This window comes from Lichenostomus cassidix, chromosome 15 (assembly GCF_008360975.1).
Source record: "Lichenostomus cassidix isolate B80296 chromosome 15, HeHo_3.0, whole genome shotgun sequence".
Classification (NCBI taxonomy): Eukaryota; Metazoa; Chordata; class Aves; order Passeriformes; family Meliphagidae; genus Lichenostomus; species Lichenostomus cassidix.
The window spans coordinates 3,335,624-3,353,066 of NC_139496.1; the positions used below are offsets into that span (position 1 = coordinate 3,335,624).

The following is a 17,443-nucleotide window of genomic DNA, read 5'->3' on the forward strand; positions in this document are numbered from 1 at the left end:
CCACTCTTCCCAGGGCACACAACAGGGATTGAAAACTTGGGTTTATCACATTTTCCTGCTACCTGTTGGGGAGACTTCTGGCAGAGCTCAGTGCTCCTCCCTACTCCAATCCACTCTTTGCAGCATCCACAGAGCTCTGGGCCAGCAGGAATGGGTTGTGGGGACACAGGACTTGGGAGACTCACAGCTGCTCTGGACATTCCATGTGTCAACCAGATATTCCTACAAGTATCATTATGGAAAAACAACCAGCAATCAGCATCCACTCCTCCTTCTCTTCCTCCACTGATCAAAACAACCCAGCCCCAACAATGGTCATGGAACGTGCCTGAGCTTTTGATCACAACCCGCAGCAGGACCAGCAGCCCCTTCCCCTTCCCCATGGTGGGACAGGACCCATTCACCTCCACCCCGGGGAGCCTGAGGAATGACCCAGCCCTGGAGAATGCAGCCAGGCAGAGAACACAGCCCAGAATAGCCACCTGTGTCACCGAAACTGCATTTGGGGAGAGAAAAAACAAGCCGCGGAGGACAAAGGTGTGACACAGCCAGAGGGGTGACCATGTCCCTTTGGGGAGCAGGCACATCCCAACTGGTTCCATGTGTGTTGTCACTCACCACAGCAATAACAGACGTGCAGGTTGTTGGACAAGGAGGGAGAAAAATTATAGAGCTATAAAGGAAACCACAAGCGTGATTCAAAGGGTGAAAGTAAGTTCTTGAGAGAGCAACAGGTACTCTGTGACATCTGATCTGGCAAGCTCAGCATAGGTAGTAAGAGGCTTTTGATTAATCAACTGTAGAGGGAAAACATCTTCAGAGGAGGAAAGTGGCTCTGATTCAGAGAAATACATTGAAAAAATAAAATCAGTGGCTGTGGACTGCCCACAAAATGCATTTGTGGCAAGCAAGTCCCACTCATTGCAGAAGTAGAGGGGAATTCAGTGGGACACCAGGCCAGAGCTGGGCATTCCAGTGACAAACTTGTTCCCAAGCAGATGCACAGAGCTGGCATGTGGTAGGAACCAACCACCTCCTCTGAGTGCTGAACACCCCACAGCATCTTCCAACAGCAGTGAAGGACTCCAGGCTGTTCCTGTAGCAGCCAAGTGCCCAGAGCTGGCAAAAACCTCACCCTCCCCACTGACACAGCCCTGGGAGCCAACGCACACTGAGCCTCCTGCCCCAACAGGCAGCAGTGGTAAGATTTACTCAGGTTCCCCATTTCACCAGAAATTTAGTTCTCTAATCGAAAACCAGAGGAAATAGGTCTGGTCTCAGCTCCGACCCTCTCAGAGCAGCCTTGCACTGAAGGCTCAGAACAATGAACAGGAGCTGAGCTGAGCATGTCCTCACATGCCTGTGTGCTGCTGCTACCACTGCCCCGAGCAGGGCTGTGGCAAACACCCACTCAGGACCAGTGGCCCCACATGCAGTGCTGCAGGAGCTGCACCCCTCAGCTGGGAAGGGCTGAGGCTCCAGACCCAGAGCTAAACCAACATTCCTGTTTAAAATCACCTCCTGCAGCTCAGACAAATCCAAACCAAGAATCTGTAGGTTTCCAGAACAATTTATTTCTCTACGTCAGGCCCTTGGAGAGCAGTAGTGTATATGTTGTGATAAACTGACACTGAGAAGATTTAACAATTTCTTCATTTAATAAGTGATTTTCACTACATGGTATTGTACACTGTCATCTGTTCAAAAAAGATCAACAGTTTTTAAAAAACAAGATCCTGTGAGAGATTTATATAAACCGGTGATCAAGATCAACGCCTCTGGTTGGCTTATCAAGCGAGTTTCTAGGTTTCTTTGTAGAACAAAGTCTTTACGCTGAAATGCACAAACCCCTTCCAGCAGATCCAGAGCCATTTCTGTCACTCCCAGAGCCATTTGTGTCACTGCCCCGGGACTGCTGTCTCAGCACTGTGATCTGCTCGACTGAACACACGGAAACTGTACAAAAACGTGTTCACTTTGAGCATGGACAAGCCTTTCTATTTGCTATTTCCAGCCAGGACTTCCTTTTCTCTCCAAGAGGAAGGCGTGGATGGGAAGCCCGGCCAACTCAGCAGGGGGGTTGTGTACAAACGGGTTTCTAAGCGAACTTTGGCTTCAGGAAAGAGACACAAACACTTAAAATAATGGCTTTAATTGTAATTGAAGTATACGGAGAGGGACGTGTGTCTGAATTAAATATACATCCTACCAGTGGTGCTGGCAAGGTTGAAGGTTATTCCTAATGTCGACAGCAATAAAACTAACGTGTACATGACAAGACATTAAAAAGAAAAGAAATCCCTTTAAAACAAAATTGAACGTAAAAAAAGTTCACAGTGGTTTGTATAAACAGTATGTAATCGCTGACAGGAACAATCTCTACTCTCACAGCACACGAGTGCCCTCTTTAGATCCTAAAGAACAAGATGTACACTACTCATGGTACAAGTCCCGCCAGCCCCTCGATTACCCGGCTGGCGGGGAGATGCTGTGGAGTGTGCAGCTGGAACACCGACAAAGGGGGACTTTCAAACTCTTTTCCTGGGAGGGAGGAGAGTCTTTCATTCGCTGTTACAACCAGCAAATGCCATTCATCAAATGGAAAGGAAAACCACAAACACATTATCTATTTGAGCAAGCTGAACAGCACACATGACAGGTTTAAAAATGGAGGTTATAGACTATGATACAAGTCCCAACAAGGCAGTGCCAAAGTGACTATTTCTTGGCTTGTTTTGTGATCATACCCCTGGGAGGTGTTACAGGTCTGCTGGAATTGGGCTTCTTCTTCTCTGCAGGTTTCAAAATCTGGAAAGACAGAGAGGTCATTTAGCAAAAAGTTTTAGCAGTCTTCCAGTTAAACAGTAATTCACTGGTAAAGTCTAACTGTGCCAGGAAATCTATGTGTTTCCTGCTCCCAGCTAGGCCAGGGCTTGGGATCAGCTGCTCCAGAGGTCACAGCAGTGAGAGCAGCTGACAGCCAACAGCTTTGCCTGGGTGATTTAATTCCAGGATAAAACAGTTCCCCTGCTCAGAGCAACACAGGCTTATCACATTTTTGAAGATGTGAGTGCAAACACTGCCCTGTCTACACATGTAGACAGCTGTAAAGATGTGTTGGAAATAAGTATTATTGTTGTTTAACAGTAAAACATTGGTTCAAAACAACACAAATTTAATGTGTGATCTCACTAAATAGGAGGGAAGATCTTCAGATACTCTACCTGGAAAGAGCACATTAGTGTTTCATCCACGCTCATCATGGCACCCGCGTTATCAAATTCTCCACAGTAATTTGGGGCAGAGAAGAGAGTTACCAATTGTCTTTTTGCAAAAAACTCATATCCATCTTCAACAACCTTTAAGAACAAAAGCAGAAGTGTTAGTCTGGGCAGCTTTGTCCTGACAAGGTGCAAAGCAACTTCACCAGAAGCAATAGCTGAATAATTGGCTGTTTAAGGAGCATGAATTCCAAACTTTTACACCAAAATAGGAGCATCACAAGAACCAGTTCAGCAACAGAGTCCATCAACATTGAGAAAACCCTTGTTCAAGAGAGTCAGAGTTTATATGAAAACGTTCATTACAAGAATTGTTAAACACTGGGACACATTTAGAGAATATTTACACACATACACAGATATTTACAACTTGGCTGGACAAGTCCTTCAGCACCTTGGGCTGATATGGCTTTGTCCTGGGCTGGGCTTGACCAGGTGACCACCTCAGGTCCCTCAAACCTAAATTACTCTATGGTTTAATGTACAAAATTAAAATACCTGATGAGCTCTACATATGAGATCCAGATCATGTTTATGGAGAAACTTAGCAACCACTTCAGCACCAAAAGTGAAGGACACTCCTCTGTCATTTTCACCCCAGCCCAAGACATCCTTGTCAGGGTCAGACCACAGCAGATCACACAGGAGACCTTGGTCTGGTACATCTGTGGGGCGCATGATTCGTCTGATCTGTTCCATTGACTGAAGGTCTGGTGACAAACCTGTTCACAGGGAAGACATAGGCAGCCAAAGCTTAGTCCAGCTTTGCTCTGCAGGACTGACATTCATCCAGGACAAAAATAACTTGTGTTCAAAGTGATTCACCACTGCCATTTTACGTAGCTCAATGGCGACATTCACTGACGTTTTTTAATCCAGCATTTGTTATAAAGCATTTGTAACAGAAGTCTCTTTCCAAGAGATTTACTGGAAGCAAGATAAAGGAGGGCTATTTCCACAGTTTACAGGATTACAATAATCTCACTAATATTTTCCAAGTGTCTGATAAAAGAGCTGTTAAATAAAAGAGGCATCAACACCAGAAATCACAGGGAATGTTCACTGTGATGACCAGGCCCAGTAAGATGAAATACAGTATCAACCCAATCTCATATAATTTTCCACTGATGTGAGTCCCCAGACAACTGCAAAGACTTGCAAGTGATAAAACATTTAAGGTGCAATCTGTATTTTATGACCTAAAAAAGCTGCATCGTGTGGCAATACACCAATTTCTACAAATTAAACCCATCAGGTCATATAGGGCTTGAAGCAACCTGACCTGGTGGCAGACATCCTGCCTGTGGTGGGGAGAATCCCACTGAATGATCAGCAACGGTGCCTTCCAACCCAAACCACTCTGATTTCTATGAAAACAGATGTTTTCAGGACAGACATCAAACTCCTAGTCATCTAAGTCTAAAACACCCTACAAGGACTCTCTACTCCAAAGGTGAGGCTATTAAAGGTGCCCTTGGGTGGAAAAGGAAGAGCAGATCATCGTGTCTGAACCAGCTCTGTGATTCACAAAACTGACACTCATCAAGCCCAACCCTTCCTCATCCATGAGCCAAGGCAAAGCAAAATCCCTAAGTTCTGAAGTCTCAGCAATGTAAACACGAAACTGCCATGACTGAGTATTCCAGTTCCTTAAACACCACCTAAGGAACTGCTACTCACCTCCGTGACAGCAGAATATTTTCTCATCCACAATAGCTGCAATTGGTAAACAGTTAAAACAATCTGTGAAGGTTTTCCACAGCTTAATATTGTATCTTCTCTTACCTAGAAGAGATTGGGGAGAAAAACAGTCAGTGTGCTTTTCTAGCACAACCACAACCAACCTAACACGGATGCTCTAAGTTTACTGAGACTTGCAAAAGGTCAGTATTAAGCCTATATATAACTTATCTCTTCTGATACCCACTGACTTATTTAATTGTTTATAGACAGTGGCAAAGGTCTCCCAGTGTGGCACAGCTCCAAGGACACCAAAAGTCTGTTCAACAGAATGGCATTCCACTCTTGGCAGCCAGGCTCTCCAGTCCTAACTTTGCTTCAGAAAATTGTCCCTTGGAGAATTTGATCTGTTTCAGAAAATCTTGCCATTTGCCATTTCTTTCAGTGGAAGACAGCAATTCTTGAAAAGCAGATTTTCTTTAAAATTCTGCTTTACCACATAAACTCACTTCAAGCAAATAAACAGGACTGAAAAATGAAAGGGGACTGAAAAATGAAACCGCTAGTTTCATGAATTTCAAAGGGACTCTCCCAGATATGAACCCTGAACATATTTGTGCTATATGACTAAGCCTGTGATTAATCTCTGAGGAGACAACTCTGAAATACCACACATCTTTTTTTCCTCACAGGAGGAGAACATGACATGGAGTGCACATCTTGTTATCTACAAGCCAAGTATGTCCCACCACACAAGTTCTGACATGCTTCAGTGCACAATTAATTTAACAGTATCATCTCTACATTATCTGGATTAAATCACATCCTTTGAAGCAGGAACATTGGCTTCTACCTCACAGCAAAATTCCTTGTTGTGTTTGGGTAAGGTCTACGTAAAGCCCTCATCACTCAGTCTGTACATATCATCATCCTTCAGATGAAGGAAACAGAGGTGAACTTCTGTAAAGCACATCAAATTAAATTCTCCCATCTCTCATTAGATGCTCTTATCTTATGAATTTTACCGGGGAGAATTGTTAGTTAACACACAGCAGCCAACAAATAAAATTACCCACTTGGTTGCTGCTTTGTAGTGTGAGGATAAGACTCCAACAGGACCAGGGGAAGGACAGAGTCCCCTTTCTAAAGAGCACAGAGGGCATTTCAAGGTAGGAAGGAACCATCTAACACTGCTACCCTGCTGTCCCCAGCCAGAGGCACACATGCCTGTTACTCACATTCATCGTAAAACCCATAAATTCTATTGATGCTGGCACATTCGTGGTTCCCTCGGAGGAGGAAAAAATTCTCTGGGTATTTAATTTTGTAGGCCAATAGAAGACAGATTGTTTCTAAAGACTGTTTTCCTCTGTCAACATAATCGCCAAGGAACAGGTAGTTGCTCTCTGGTGGAAAACCTCCATATTCAAAGAGTCGGAGCAAGTCATAGTATTGTCCATGGATGTCACCTGCAATGAGATTTAGACAGGACACTTAAGTGACCCCTTGCTACAATCTTTGATTGATTCTAGAGAAAGAACAAATCAAAGATGCTTCAGAAAGAAAAATGCTTGCAGATAGATAATGCTCATAACATAATTAAAATGATAGTTAATGTATACAAAATTATCACATTTTGATATCTGTGCAATGGTTAACTGCATGAAGTTGTGTGTAGCTACTGAAAAATATTTGTGTGTGTAAAACAAAATTAAGATTCCAAGAAACCAACTGTGTTTTCAGGAAACAATCAGTAATTCAAATTCTAGCAGTAAAACTCCATCAAAAATGACACTGGTATTTCTGCCTTTGGTTTAAATCATGGGCTTGTTTCTGACAAGCAGAACACTAAATCGTGATTTTAGACTACCAGTATTATAAATATGGAATAAGCTACTTCAAACTGAAATAAGTCCTCAGTGTTAGAGTAGGATAAAATATGGGAAATCACTGTTTGGCTTTGCATGGCAGCACAATAAATATGGGGGTTCCTCATTCTTACCCCTTGTTCAGTCACAACTGGGACAAGCATTACTTATTTGATGACTTCTTTCCAAAACTTCACATGACTCTCTCCCCCAGCCTGGTAAAACTGGACCAGTTGTTCTTTTGGGTTTGGATTATTTTGATAATAAATACAAATACTGGGGGTCCCAAATACAATTCCCATATGTTACTCCCTCTCCGCTCCTCTGCATATCCAACAGGGTTTTATTTTGCCTTTTGCTACGATTATTTATTAGTTTCACTGTTAGTAAGTGAAAGTAGCATCTGGCACTTGCATTTACCTGACACCTCCCCCAGGATTGAACCAAAAATCACAATACTCACCACAGATTTTCAGTGGAGCTTCAAGTTCTAGTAGAATAGGCTGACTCAGGAAGATTTCTCTGGATTTCAAGCACAGTCCTCTAATTTCATTCTCTTGAAGTTGGACATTTTTGCCTGGTTTTGATCCTCGCACTGTCAGAAGGAGTCAGAAGTCAGTTATCAAAACCAGCAACATCCCTGGTGTTATTTTAAGAGCCTGACTGAATGCCAGTGTAGCACTGAATGAGAAGGTACCAGGGTACAATCGGTGTGCTGGTGTGAAACAGCACTGCCAGGGAAAGGGGGGTGTGTTCTGTTCCAGTCGTATGTTACTTTCATTTAACAGAATTCATGGCTCAACACTTCCCCCGTTAAAAATGTCACATTTTAAATAGCATCAGTTTAGTTCTATTTTGTTATAAAACCCATCTTGGACAATGTGACTATTTTTATGTTATTTTTTTAGTGAAGCAGTTATATGCTTGTTCTCTGGAAAGCTGTCTGAACTCGAGAGAAGGGCGTCTGCCATTCAGTCACCAACAAATGTTTCCCTAAAGCAGTGAATCACCTCGCCCAAGACAGCACCTAAACAAGAGCACAGCACCAATAAATCCTGTACTGCCCTGTGCTTCAATCCCCCCCACTGCAACAATTCACAAGAGTTTGTTCCTTTAACATCCATTAAAGCTTTCCTTCCTGCTCTGGACAAGGATATCAGCCTGGTCTGAACAAGTTTCACACCCCTGCTTCTGTTGCCCAGAAATACAAAGGACATTTCTACAGCAGCAGTGCTGTAACTATGGCCCAAATTGCGTGCAGCAGCATTTATCAGGGTTAAGACTGGATAAAAAAAAATATTGTGACTATGCCATTCCTGATGAAGCTTATATTTTCATTTGCTATAAAAAACAGTGACAACATGTAACACTGATAAGGCTGAAGAGAAAAAAATAGAGTAGGAGCAGCAGTCATCTTCTACAATGTAACCAACTGGTTCAGCTCCATCAAAGTGAAATCACCAAGAACTGGAGCCACAGATGCCTGGAAACGCTCTGCCAACACCTCCAGAAACAAAATCCCTCCACTGCTAAGGCTGCCAGGTTAGGTGACTTACTGTGAGCAACTCCTGTGGCATTGAGACTGAAGGATCTATGCCCTTATCTAAAAAGGCTCAGTATTGCAAAAAATGCAAGCAACAAGCCTGAATCCTTTCAAACACAAGAAGCTATGCAGTATTATCTTCCTAAAGTCTGAAATAACTTAGTAGCTAGCTAGCATTTCAGTGTAATTCCTTTGCTACTGTTTAACCTCAGAGTGTGAAATCTGAAAGCTCCAGATGACTCAAATCTCTGCCGTCACTGTGGGCCTTGCGCTGTATGAAGCCAAGTGAGAACTGCAGTGGGAAAGGCTGGGGGTGCTCGAGGCAAGTTTCAGGAACAGTAAGAACAAAAAACAGTTGTGTTCCAATTTCTCACTAGCACAGAAGCTTCTGACTTTTATGCAAGCCTCTGATGAAGCACAGAAAACGCTGTTCAGTGAGCATGCAACTTTATCTAGACCGCAAATAAAATGATGTCTGTGTAATAGCCATGAAATCCTGTGTCATGGGAGGTAATCTCTACCAGCACTTGCAGTGTTACTGCCACAACAGTCCTTCCCAGAGACCCCAGGCATGGTGGCACTGCCTGCCCCACAGAACCACTGACAGTACCCTAAACCTTTCCCCAAACAAGCTTCAAAATGAAACCTGAGTTCAAATTACAACGTATACTGACAGTGACATTATTGTAGGTCAAAAGTCATGGCTTTAATATTCTCTTTCAAGCACTACCTGCTCCTTTATTCCTCACTGCCCACGTGTTATCACTCACCACTGACATTACATGCCAACACTGGAATTACCACTGCACTTCATGTCTGTCATTAAAATCTCAGAAGTAATGAAGCATATAAATGAAAGTTAAATCTTTGTCACAGCAGTTTATCACGCATGAGGCTTTTCATCCACATAGCAATTTTTTCATCCATACAGTAATTTTCCAGAGACTCCTGAGCAACAAGCCTCAAAATGCCAAATATCCAGAAGCAATAAAGAAGAGACATTTTTAGAATTAAGTGATAAACTGGCTGAACTGTAAATATAAAACTGATATTCCCTTCATCCTAAATTTTACAATTCACCTTTGTTTTTCAGATAATACAAAATACTTGTATTTAGTTATCTGTGAAGCCAAAAATCTAACTTGGTGGGATTTGGTCTTAGAAATTGCTAAAACCAAACCCCATACTTCACATCCATAAATTAAAAAGTACAAAATATTATAGAAACTATGCAATGCACTGAGTCACTAAAGCTCATGAATAAAGCATTTGCATTCATTTTTGCTCAAGATTAAATGAAGATCTGAAAAGTGGTTCAGACACAGGTTTTCTAGGTTTTTGAAATAAATTTTTCTTGAACTGGTATACAGTTTTAGTCACCTGCTTGTAGAAAACCTTGACAAGGTTAAATGATGCTTTGCTGCACTTCCCAAACTCACTAAAACAGATGCCACAGATGAATAAACAGAAAATTTGGTTCAGCTCTGCCTGCCAGTGACATTTTCACCACTTTGTCCAACATGCAGCCAGCACAGAGGAGACGAGTGTGTTCAATTTCTTCTAACATTAATCTATATATCCTGAAAAGCTGGGAAAACAAAAGAGGTTTTGGCTTCAGAGGAACAAAAAATGCAGAAGTGCATCTTGGTTTGAGGAATCTGTATTTTTAATGCAAGGATTTTCTCATCCACAATGAAAGAGCTGGCACAGAAATGCAAAATGTTCAGTCTTAATGACTTCTTAAAAGGTTTCTCTGAGTCTTCAAGTTACTTAGTCCTTCTAAGAAGGACTATGTATTCTAAGACAAAAAGAATACACTATGAAAAATATGTTGTGTTTACAGTTTGTTTCTCTGCTTTGCACCAAAACAAGGCAGCTTGTAGAGATCAGAGAGTATGATACAAATTGACAGCTGGGTCATAAAGTCAAAAGAGCAGCTCAATAGTACAGTACAGCCACATTTGCCCTTTCAATGCATAAAAAATAACCTCCCAGAAATGACAGTCCAGAACTGACAGTGGAACAAGCTAGAGATTAATCATTTGGGGGAAAAAGTCAGCCCATTTCAAGTGGTATTTTATTTGTGTCTGAACGTATTGCTGCAGTGACATCAAAATATCCCCACCCTCTTTAGGCAGAGATGCTCCTGTTCTTAGAAATAATTTCTCTAGGGCCTGAATTTCAACGTCCAGTCTGGGCAGTCTTCTAACAAGTAAAATCTTTTCTACTGTACAAATATGAGAAATTGTGAAAAAATAAGCTCTCCATTAAATAGAAACCACTAAAGAAAAAAATCCATCCCTGGAGCTTGGATGATCTCTGCAGAGATACTGCTTGAACACAGGGCCCAATATTAAAATAAACGTTGATTTCCAAGACTGGGAGAAAAACTGATGGAAACAATAGATACCAACTCTAAAATGAATGAATTATAATCAGTGCAGTATGACAGGTGCCCAGCAGAGGGGGAAAGGAGGGAAAAGGAAGAAGAGCAAGCACTTGAGGCACCCCTGTCATTTTGGAGCGAGCAAACAGAGTACAAAGTGTAGCTGCAGCTGCCAGGACTTAGAGCACTGCCTGACATTGAGAACTATTCTACATTTCCTTGGGAGGGATAAATGGGTCAGGAGCTGTGGGATCTAGAATGTACAAGAGTGAAGACCATATGCATACAGAGTACAACAGACTCCCACATCACATCCCACCCCTAGCATTTTCCAATACTCGCTTTGCTGCCACACAGTCCTTTACGTCATTCAAGGTTAATAGGAAAGGGACAGACACTTGGAGAAGTATTCCAAAATAGCAGGAAGTTCAAAAATGCCAGAAATTTCAGTGATCCAAACATCTAATTTCCATTCGGTATTGCATTAAAAGAAGCAGCTGAAATACTGTCAACTGAAGTGTGAGAATCAAGTTCTCCTACAGAAAATGTTTTAAGGAAAATAGTCTGTCTACAGGTCAGTTCATTTTTTTGGCTTATTAAACAAGTCTCTCAGTTTCACCATATTTTACATTAAGAAGTCTGCAATCATAGTGACATTTCCAAAAATACTGCAGGTTGGTTTTAATCTAGCTTTTAGCAGTTCCCGATGACAGTTTCACAGTCAGTTTTGCACCACAGGCACAAAGGGAATAAATAACTTGAAAGTGGTTGATGTAAAAAAGGTTTTACTTTACTGCAGGAACCACCAGCTTTGATCAGATTGCTTCAAATTCAAAACTGAAATGGAAAATCATCTCCTCAGTGCACAAGCCTCTAAAAAGTTATAGTCTGCTTTCTAGTATGTCAAAAGTTCACAGCTGCATTATCAAACAGAAGATTTTGCATGACTGCAAGGTTTTCATCTTTTAAAGTATTTCCACACTGCAGACAGGTGAGAAGCAACAGATACTCACACTGATCACAAACACAGGTGACAAATTCCTCCACTTCACTGACTGGGCAACAGGCATAGAATTTAACAGACTTATTTGGATCCATGGCATTGATAAGAATCTAATGCTTGTTTTTGGAATGAAAGGAGTTTCTATTTCCCACTCTTAGAAACTGCTGCACCACAGCAGGAAACAATTAACATTGAGCTACACAAACTAGGGAAAATGATATGGTCTGAGGTCAAAAAGTGCTGCTTGTCCATGAGAAACTTCATCACAGCATCCCAACTCATCCAGGAGTAAATGTGGCCACATTTCAGATTAACATCTCTGAGAATCAGACTCTTATCCCAGTATATGAAGCTAAAGAGCAAGCAATCCTGTAGACCCAATTAATGCTGTATTTAGCAGAAAGGTGAAAAAAAAAATCAGAGGACTGCATTTGTACGAAATCATCTTCTCTGTGGTTAGCAAAATCTTATCCATGCTCTTTAGCTCAACTATTTTTAATAAGCAGATGATGATCTTTCCCCATTTAATGCAAATTAAGAGAGAATATCTCCTTGACATCTCTACAACAGGCTTTACTGGGAATAGAAATCTGTGGGTGTATAAACAGAAACGTTTAAGAATTTAAGAGTCTTTTTGCTGATTTTAGTGCACTAGCCAGGATTTCAGCTTTCAGAATGGCTACCACCATCGTAGCCTCGCATGGCTTTATCCAAAGTAGCCTCCATTCATTAGCTAGTTTTCCCTTAATAGTGCCTGCAGAGGATGCAGTACGGGAAAGATTTGCAGAAACACATTTCAACTTGGGTCACTCATGGATGTTGAAACTGTGTTATTTTACCCCTTATTTATTGTTACCATGGTAAGACAAATACACTTCAATGCTGTTTTCTAAATATGTGACTGTGAGCTCCAAAGCAGACCCTACTTATCTGGAAAAGCTGCCAGCAGCCGAGATGAAGGAAATGGATAAGGGGCTCAAGTTATAGGAACACCATCTGACATGACACAGAAAGGAAGCCACGCTCCCACTCAGGGAGTCTCAGGATTTGTCACTCATTCTTTACTGAGGCAAGCAGGAATTCTGCCATTTCCTGGAGCCCTTTCCAAGACCATACAGGTGCCACTGATTTTCTATATTACAGTGAGTTTTTTAGCATCTTCTTGTCTTTGGACTTAGCACACACTCAGAGCCACAGTTGCTACCTACAGTACCCCAGCTAGAAGGGGCACAATTTGCTCTCATGTTTGACCCTTTTTATTTCTCAGGAAGGTGAATTAGTTCCAGCAATATTTGATACTTTAGCCACTATTAAGGACACTTAAAAACATGTCAACACTCAGTGCAGGATATTGTTACTACACTTTAGAAGTTTTATTCTTGTGGGTATTAGTTACCAATAGTCACAGACAACCTGTACTCAGGAAATTGCTCCTAGCAGGACACAACCCTCATTAGTAACGAAGGGAGCAAACAGAAATTCAATTACAGCAAAAACATCAGTATTTTCAACGTTTTCCCTGAATGGCTTTCCAAGCTTGAGAACAATGTTACTGAAAAATGTTTTTTGTGACATTTCAATGCCAAATGGTTCTGTACTATAAACATTTGGAGCAAGAAAGACTCTTCAAATATTTACCTTAGAATGAGAATCTGAAATATATATACTTCCAGGCCTTTTAAAGAACAGGCTAATATTTTCACCTACATAGCCTAATGTGGGTGGGAGAACATCACTATTTGGGGGAAAAGTAAGAATAATGCCAGTTGAGCAGAGTCAGGATAGAAAGCAACTAAAATCCCTCACAAATACATTATTAATACCCTGTATTAAGGACAAAAGCAAGAGTAATTTATTATTCACCCTTCACTTTACCTCAACCATTAGATTTGACTCACTGCCTCTTCCAACAGTGCAATGGAGTATCATAAGGCATATGATAAAACAAATACCTGCCTAACTGTATTTGCTCACTGATCTCCAGTATTTCACCAGGATCTCCTTAGTGCTTGGGTTTGTCACCTTTAATAAGCTCCCTGCTCATACTCTTCACATTTTAGTAGCAAAATCACCTGAAGTTAACTGCTATAAAAATGTGTAAGTATTTAAAGAGAGCTATAATGAAATACCAAATTGCTCTAAAATTACAGTTTGCACAAGGATTTGGGAAACTCAGTTTGCAAGGTGATTATTAAACCAGATTTTGCAGTGTTGTCATGCCTGAGTATGATTTTAATCTGTGTGCAGCCTTGTCTGAAGGGTATCCCTTGACACAGAGCTCACAGGCACACCACACTTTGTGTAATAACATTATGCACTTGTTCTACCAAAACTGCACTGAAAAACAGTAATTTGTTTGATCTAAATCTAAAATGCATTGTGTGCTAAAATGCACCTACGTTTTAGGAAAAAAAAAGTACAAAAATGACACAAAGGTCAGTTGTTACGCTGCCTGGCGAAGATGTTTAGAACAGACATTTAATAATCAACAAATAAAGCACTAGCATATGTTACTAAAACCAGTAATTGTTTTAAATATTGAAAGACAATCATTGCCTCAAGGAATCCAAAATCCCAGCTGCAATATTAATAAAGGAAAAAAAAATTAATTTCAGTTCTGGCAGCTGATGCAACCTCAGGTAATGTCTGTAATTGCATGAAGCACCTCTTAAAAGATGTCAGTAAACCTGATTTATGAACTCTTATCTGCTGCAAGCATCTAATGCTGATCTAAACAGAGTAAGAGCAGAACATATTGACATAGTACATCTCACTACTTTTTGAAACTTTAAACAGAGAAATCACTCGCGTTTCTTTCTAGGAAAGGTCTAACTCATGCTTTTAAAAATTAAGAATTTACACTTTGAAAATATTGTATTAATTTCACTAGGGGAAATCGGTAAGAACTGTAACTAATACCTGCAGTTAAACTGAGCATTTATTAATATGTCACCAAACATATGACATACAAGACCTGACATTTACAAGTCGTACTACTGGATTTTCAGGAAAATCCTGGTCTAACTTTATGAAGGGAAGTCTTTAAATAATTGAAAACAGGGCGGTTTAAATTGGTTACAGGCAAAACCCAAAACGGCTCAGAGGAAAAACCTCATTTACTTTTACTTATGCAATAATCCCATAATTCATCTATAGGATTTTTTAACTCCGATTGATTTCTAGAGTAGAATTTCTGTTCCTCTGCCTGACCTTTTGCTATCCAAGCATTACACAAGCAAAATCCTGTAAGAAGGAAAGTGTGTAAGAAAAGACATTTCTTCATCATTCTTCTCAGCAAGATCTCAGCTGACTTTGTGCCAAATGGAAAAAAGTTAAATCCCTGACCAAGCTTTTCAAGAGCAAGTCCAGATGAGATGCCTGCCCTGACACATGTGAAATGAGGCTGGATCAGGACAGCTTCCTTCTCTGCATAATTGTGATTTTCCTTGATGCCTGGAAGAGAATTTGCCACTGGCAACTTTTCAGCCTTTTGCCCTAAAATCAGTCAATCCCAGTCCAGTGCTGATCCCTGCAAGAGAAGGGATGATGCTGGAGACACCCCCTGCAACTTCCAGGTTTTCCTCTCATTTACAAACTCCCAGGCAACTCTTTTCACCCCAAAGCATCAGCAATACCAGACAATAAGCCCTTTTTCAGACTGTCTGAAACACCAAAACCCAGCCCTCTATTCACACCTAAAAACCCACCATATGTCACGAATTAAGAGCCAAAATCCTGTGGCAGCTTTAATGCAAGCAGCTAATCAAAGCTAAACCCAGGACACACTGCAACCCATGCCAGTCTCCTCCCGACTTGCTGAAAAGCTGCCTCAACACTCTTTTTAAACACGCTGAGTCTTATTTCCAGAGCCCCACAACTACCCAGCCATGCACTGATCCCATGTGCATGTGTGAAAGGCGAGAGAACACCCCAGGCTTTTTAAAAGACCTTCCTACGAAAATACTACCAAATTAAGCATCTAAAATACTCCTAGATTAAGCATGCCCTCAGAGCTGCAGGGGAAGAGCAGGGGGCAGCCGGTATTGCAGCTGCAGGGGGATCAAAAGGCAGAACCGCCTGGGGAGCACACGGGCTGAGGGGAAAGTTGGGGCTGTGCGGCCGAGCCAGGCGGGGAGGCGGCGGCGGCGACCCCGGGCAGACAAAGCGCCTCTCGCCCCTCCATTTTGGTGCCACTCAGACCCCGCTGAGCGGGCGGGCGGTGCATCGGCCCGGCCGCCCCCCTCCCCAACCGCGCCGTCCCCGACCCTCACCCTCCAGCAGCCGTTGGATGATGCTGTCGATGTTGAGCTTGTCTATATCCGCCATCGCCTCTCAGCGGCCGGGCGGAGCCCCTCCCCGCCGCTCCCTCGCGGCTCGGCCGGCCCGACTGCGCTCCTCGTTCTGTCTGGTTTTTGCCCTTTCCTGCTCTGCGCCTTCCCTCGCTCTCTCTGCCCCCCCCGCCCCCTCAGCTCCGAGCCAGCACTGAACAAAATGGCCGCCGTCCCCTCAGCGAGCTCGCCCGGCGCACGGATACTACGGGCGCGGCGCGGCTCGCCGGGAGCACTTTATAGGGCGGGCGGGAAGAGCGGGCGGGGTAACGCGACCCCGCGTGAGGGATCCTTCCGCTCGCGGCACGGGAAGTAGTGCGGCGGTGCCGCCTCCCGCTGTCGCGACAGTCGCGGCGCGGCGGAACCGGTGTTGGCGGTTGCAGAATCCCAGAATCCATTAGGCTGGGAAAGACCGCCGAGATCGTCGAGTCTAACCTATAACCGACTGTCACCACCGTGTCAGCTAGAGCATGGCACCGAGTGTGGCGTCCTGTCGTTCCTTGAGCACCTCCAGGGATGGAGACTCCACCAACTCCCTGTGCAGCTCATCCCGATGTCCAACCACCCTTTCTGGGAAGAAAGGTCGGGCCCATGGAGGGTTCCTGCAGGCTGGGATCTGCAGGGAACAGGAAGAAACCACCATTGCCCTCACCTCATCCCCTCGCTGCAGTCACAGCCCCACACACCCACACGTGAGGAAAATAGTGGCTGCCGGTGGGATTTTGGGGCTGTTCACCCCATTTTAGGGCTGGGGAGCACAGCCTTCATGTTCTTCAGCTCACCCTGAGCCACCTCTGCCTCACAGTTTGAGGAAATGTGTCCTGAGCAGCCCCTCAGCTCCGGAGCACCTTCAGACACATGGCTCTACACCTGCAAACGCTTCAGGAAACAAACACGCAGCACCTTCAGATCCTTATGGATGAGGGAATTAACCTCCTCGTTCAAAAGCATCTTGCTACTTTATTTCACACTTCTATTATTTATTTCTAGCTGTAGCTACAAGCACTTAAATGAGGTTGTGCTCATCAACTGGACTGCATTAGCCCAGGCTGTGCAGGCCTTTCCCTCTGCTCAATCTGCATGTCTGGTTGAATATTGTTTAATTGCCTTATTTACTCCTACTTTAATTGGCAGGGCTGGCTGTGTCAAGCTCTTTCCTCCTCCCCTCCCTCCCCTGTGTGGATTGCTCCCACCATCCTGCCGGCAGTTATACAATATTCATTACAGCTCATTGCCGTGGCGGGGCCGGAGCAGAGTTCGGATTCGTGCGGGAGATAAAGCAAAAGGACTTGCAGTCTCAGCACACCTCAGGCCTGCGGGAGGAAGGAGATAAGAGCATGCAGAGTCTACCTGA

At 43.0% G+C, this 17,443-nt stretch overlaps 1 protein-coding gene across 1 annotated transcript; it reads right to left on the reverse strand.

Moving 5' to 3' along the window:
• Nucleotides 1-1,554: 1,554 nt before the first annotated feature.
• PPP1CC (protein phosphatase 1 catalytic subunit gamma) lies at nucleotides 1,555-16,288 on the reverse strand. The gene is made up of 7 exons (XM_085075538.1): nucleotides 16,033-16,288; nucleotides 7,293-7,424; nucleotides 6,200-6,430; nucleotides 4,962-5,066; nucleotides 3,780-4,003; nucleotides 3,225-3,359; nucleotides 1,555-2,808 (listed from the first exon to the last, which is right to left on the reverse strand). The coding sequence occupies exons 1-7, from the start codon at nucleotides 16,085-16,087 to the stop codon at nucleotides 2,719-2,721; spliced, it is 972 nt and encodes a 323-aa protein (XP_084931664.1). The 5' UTR covers nucleotides 16,088-16,288; the 3' UTR covers nucleotides 1,555-2,718.
• Nucleotides 16,289-17,443: the final 1,155 nt, after the last annotated feature.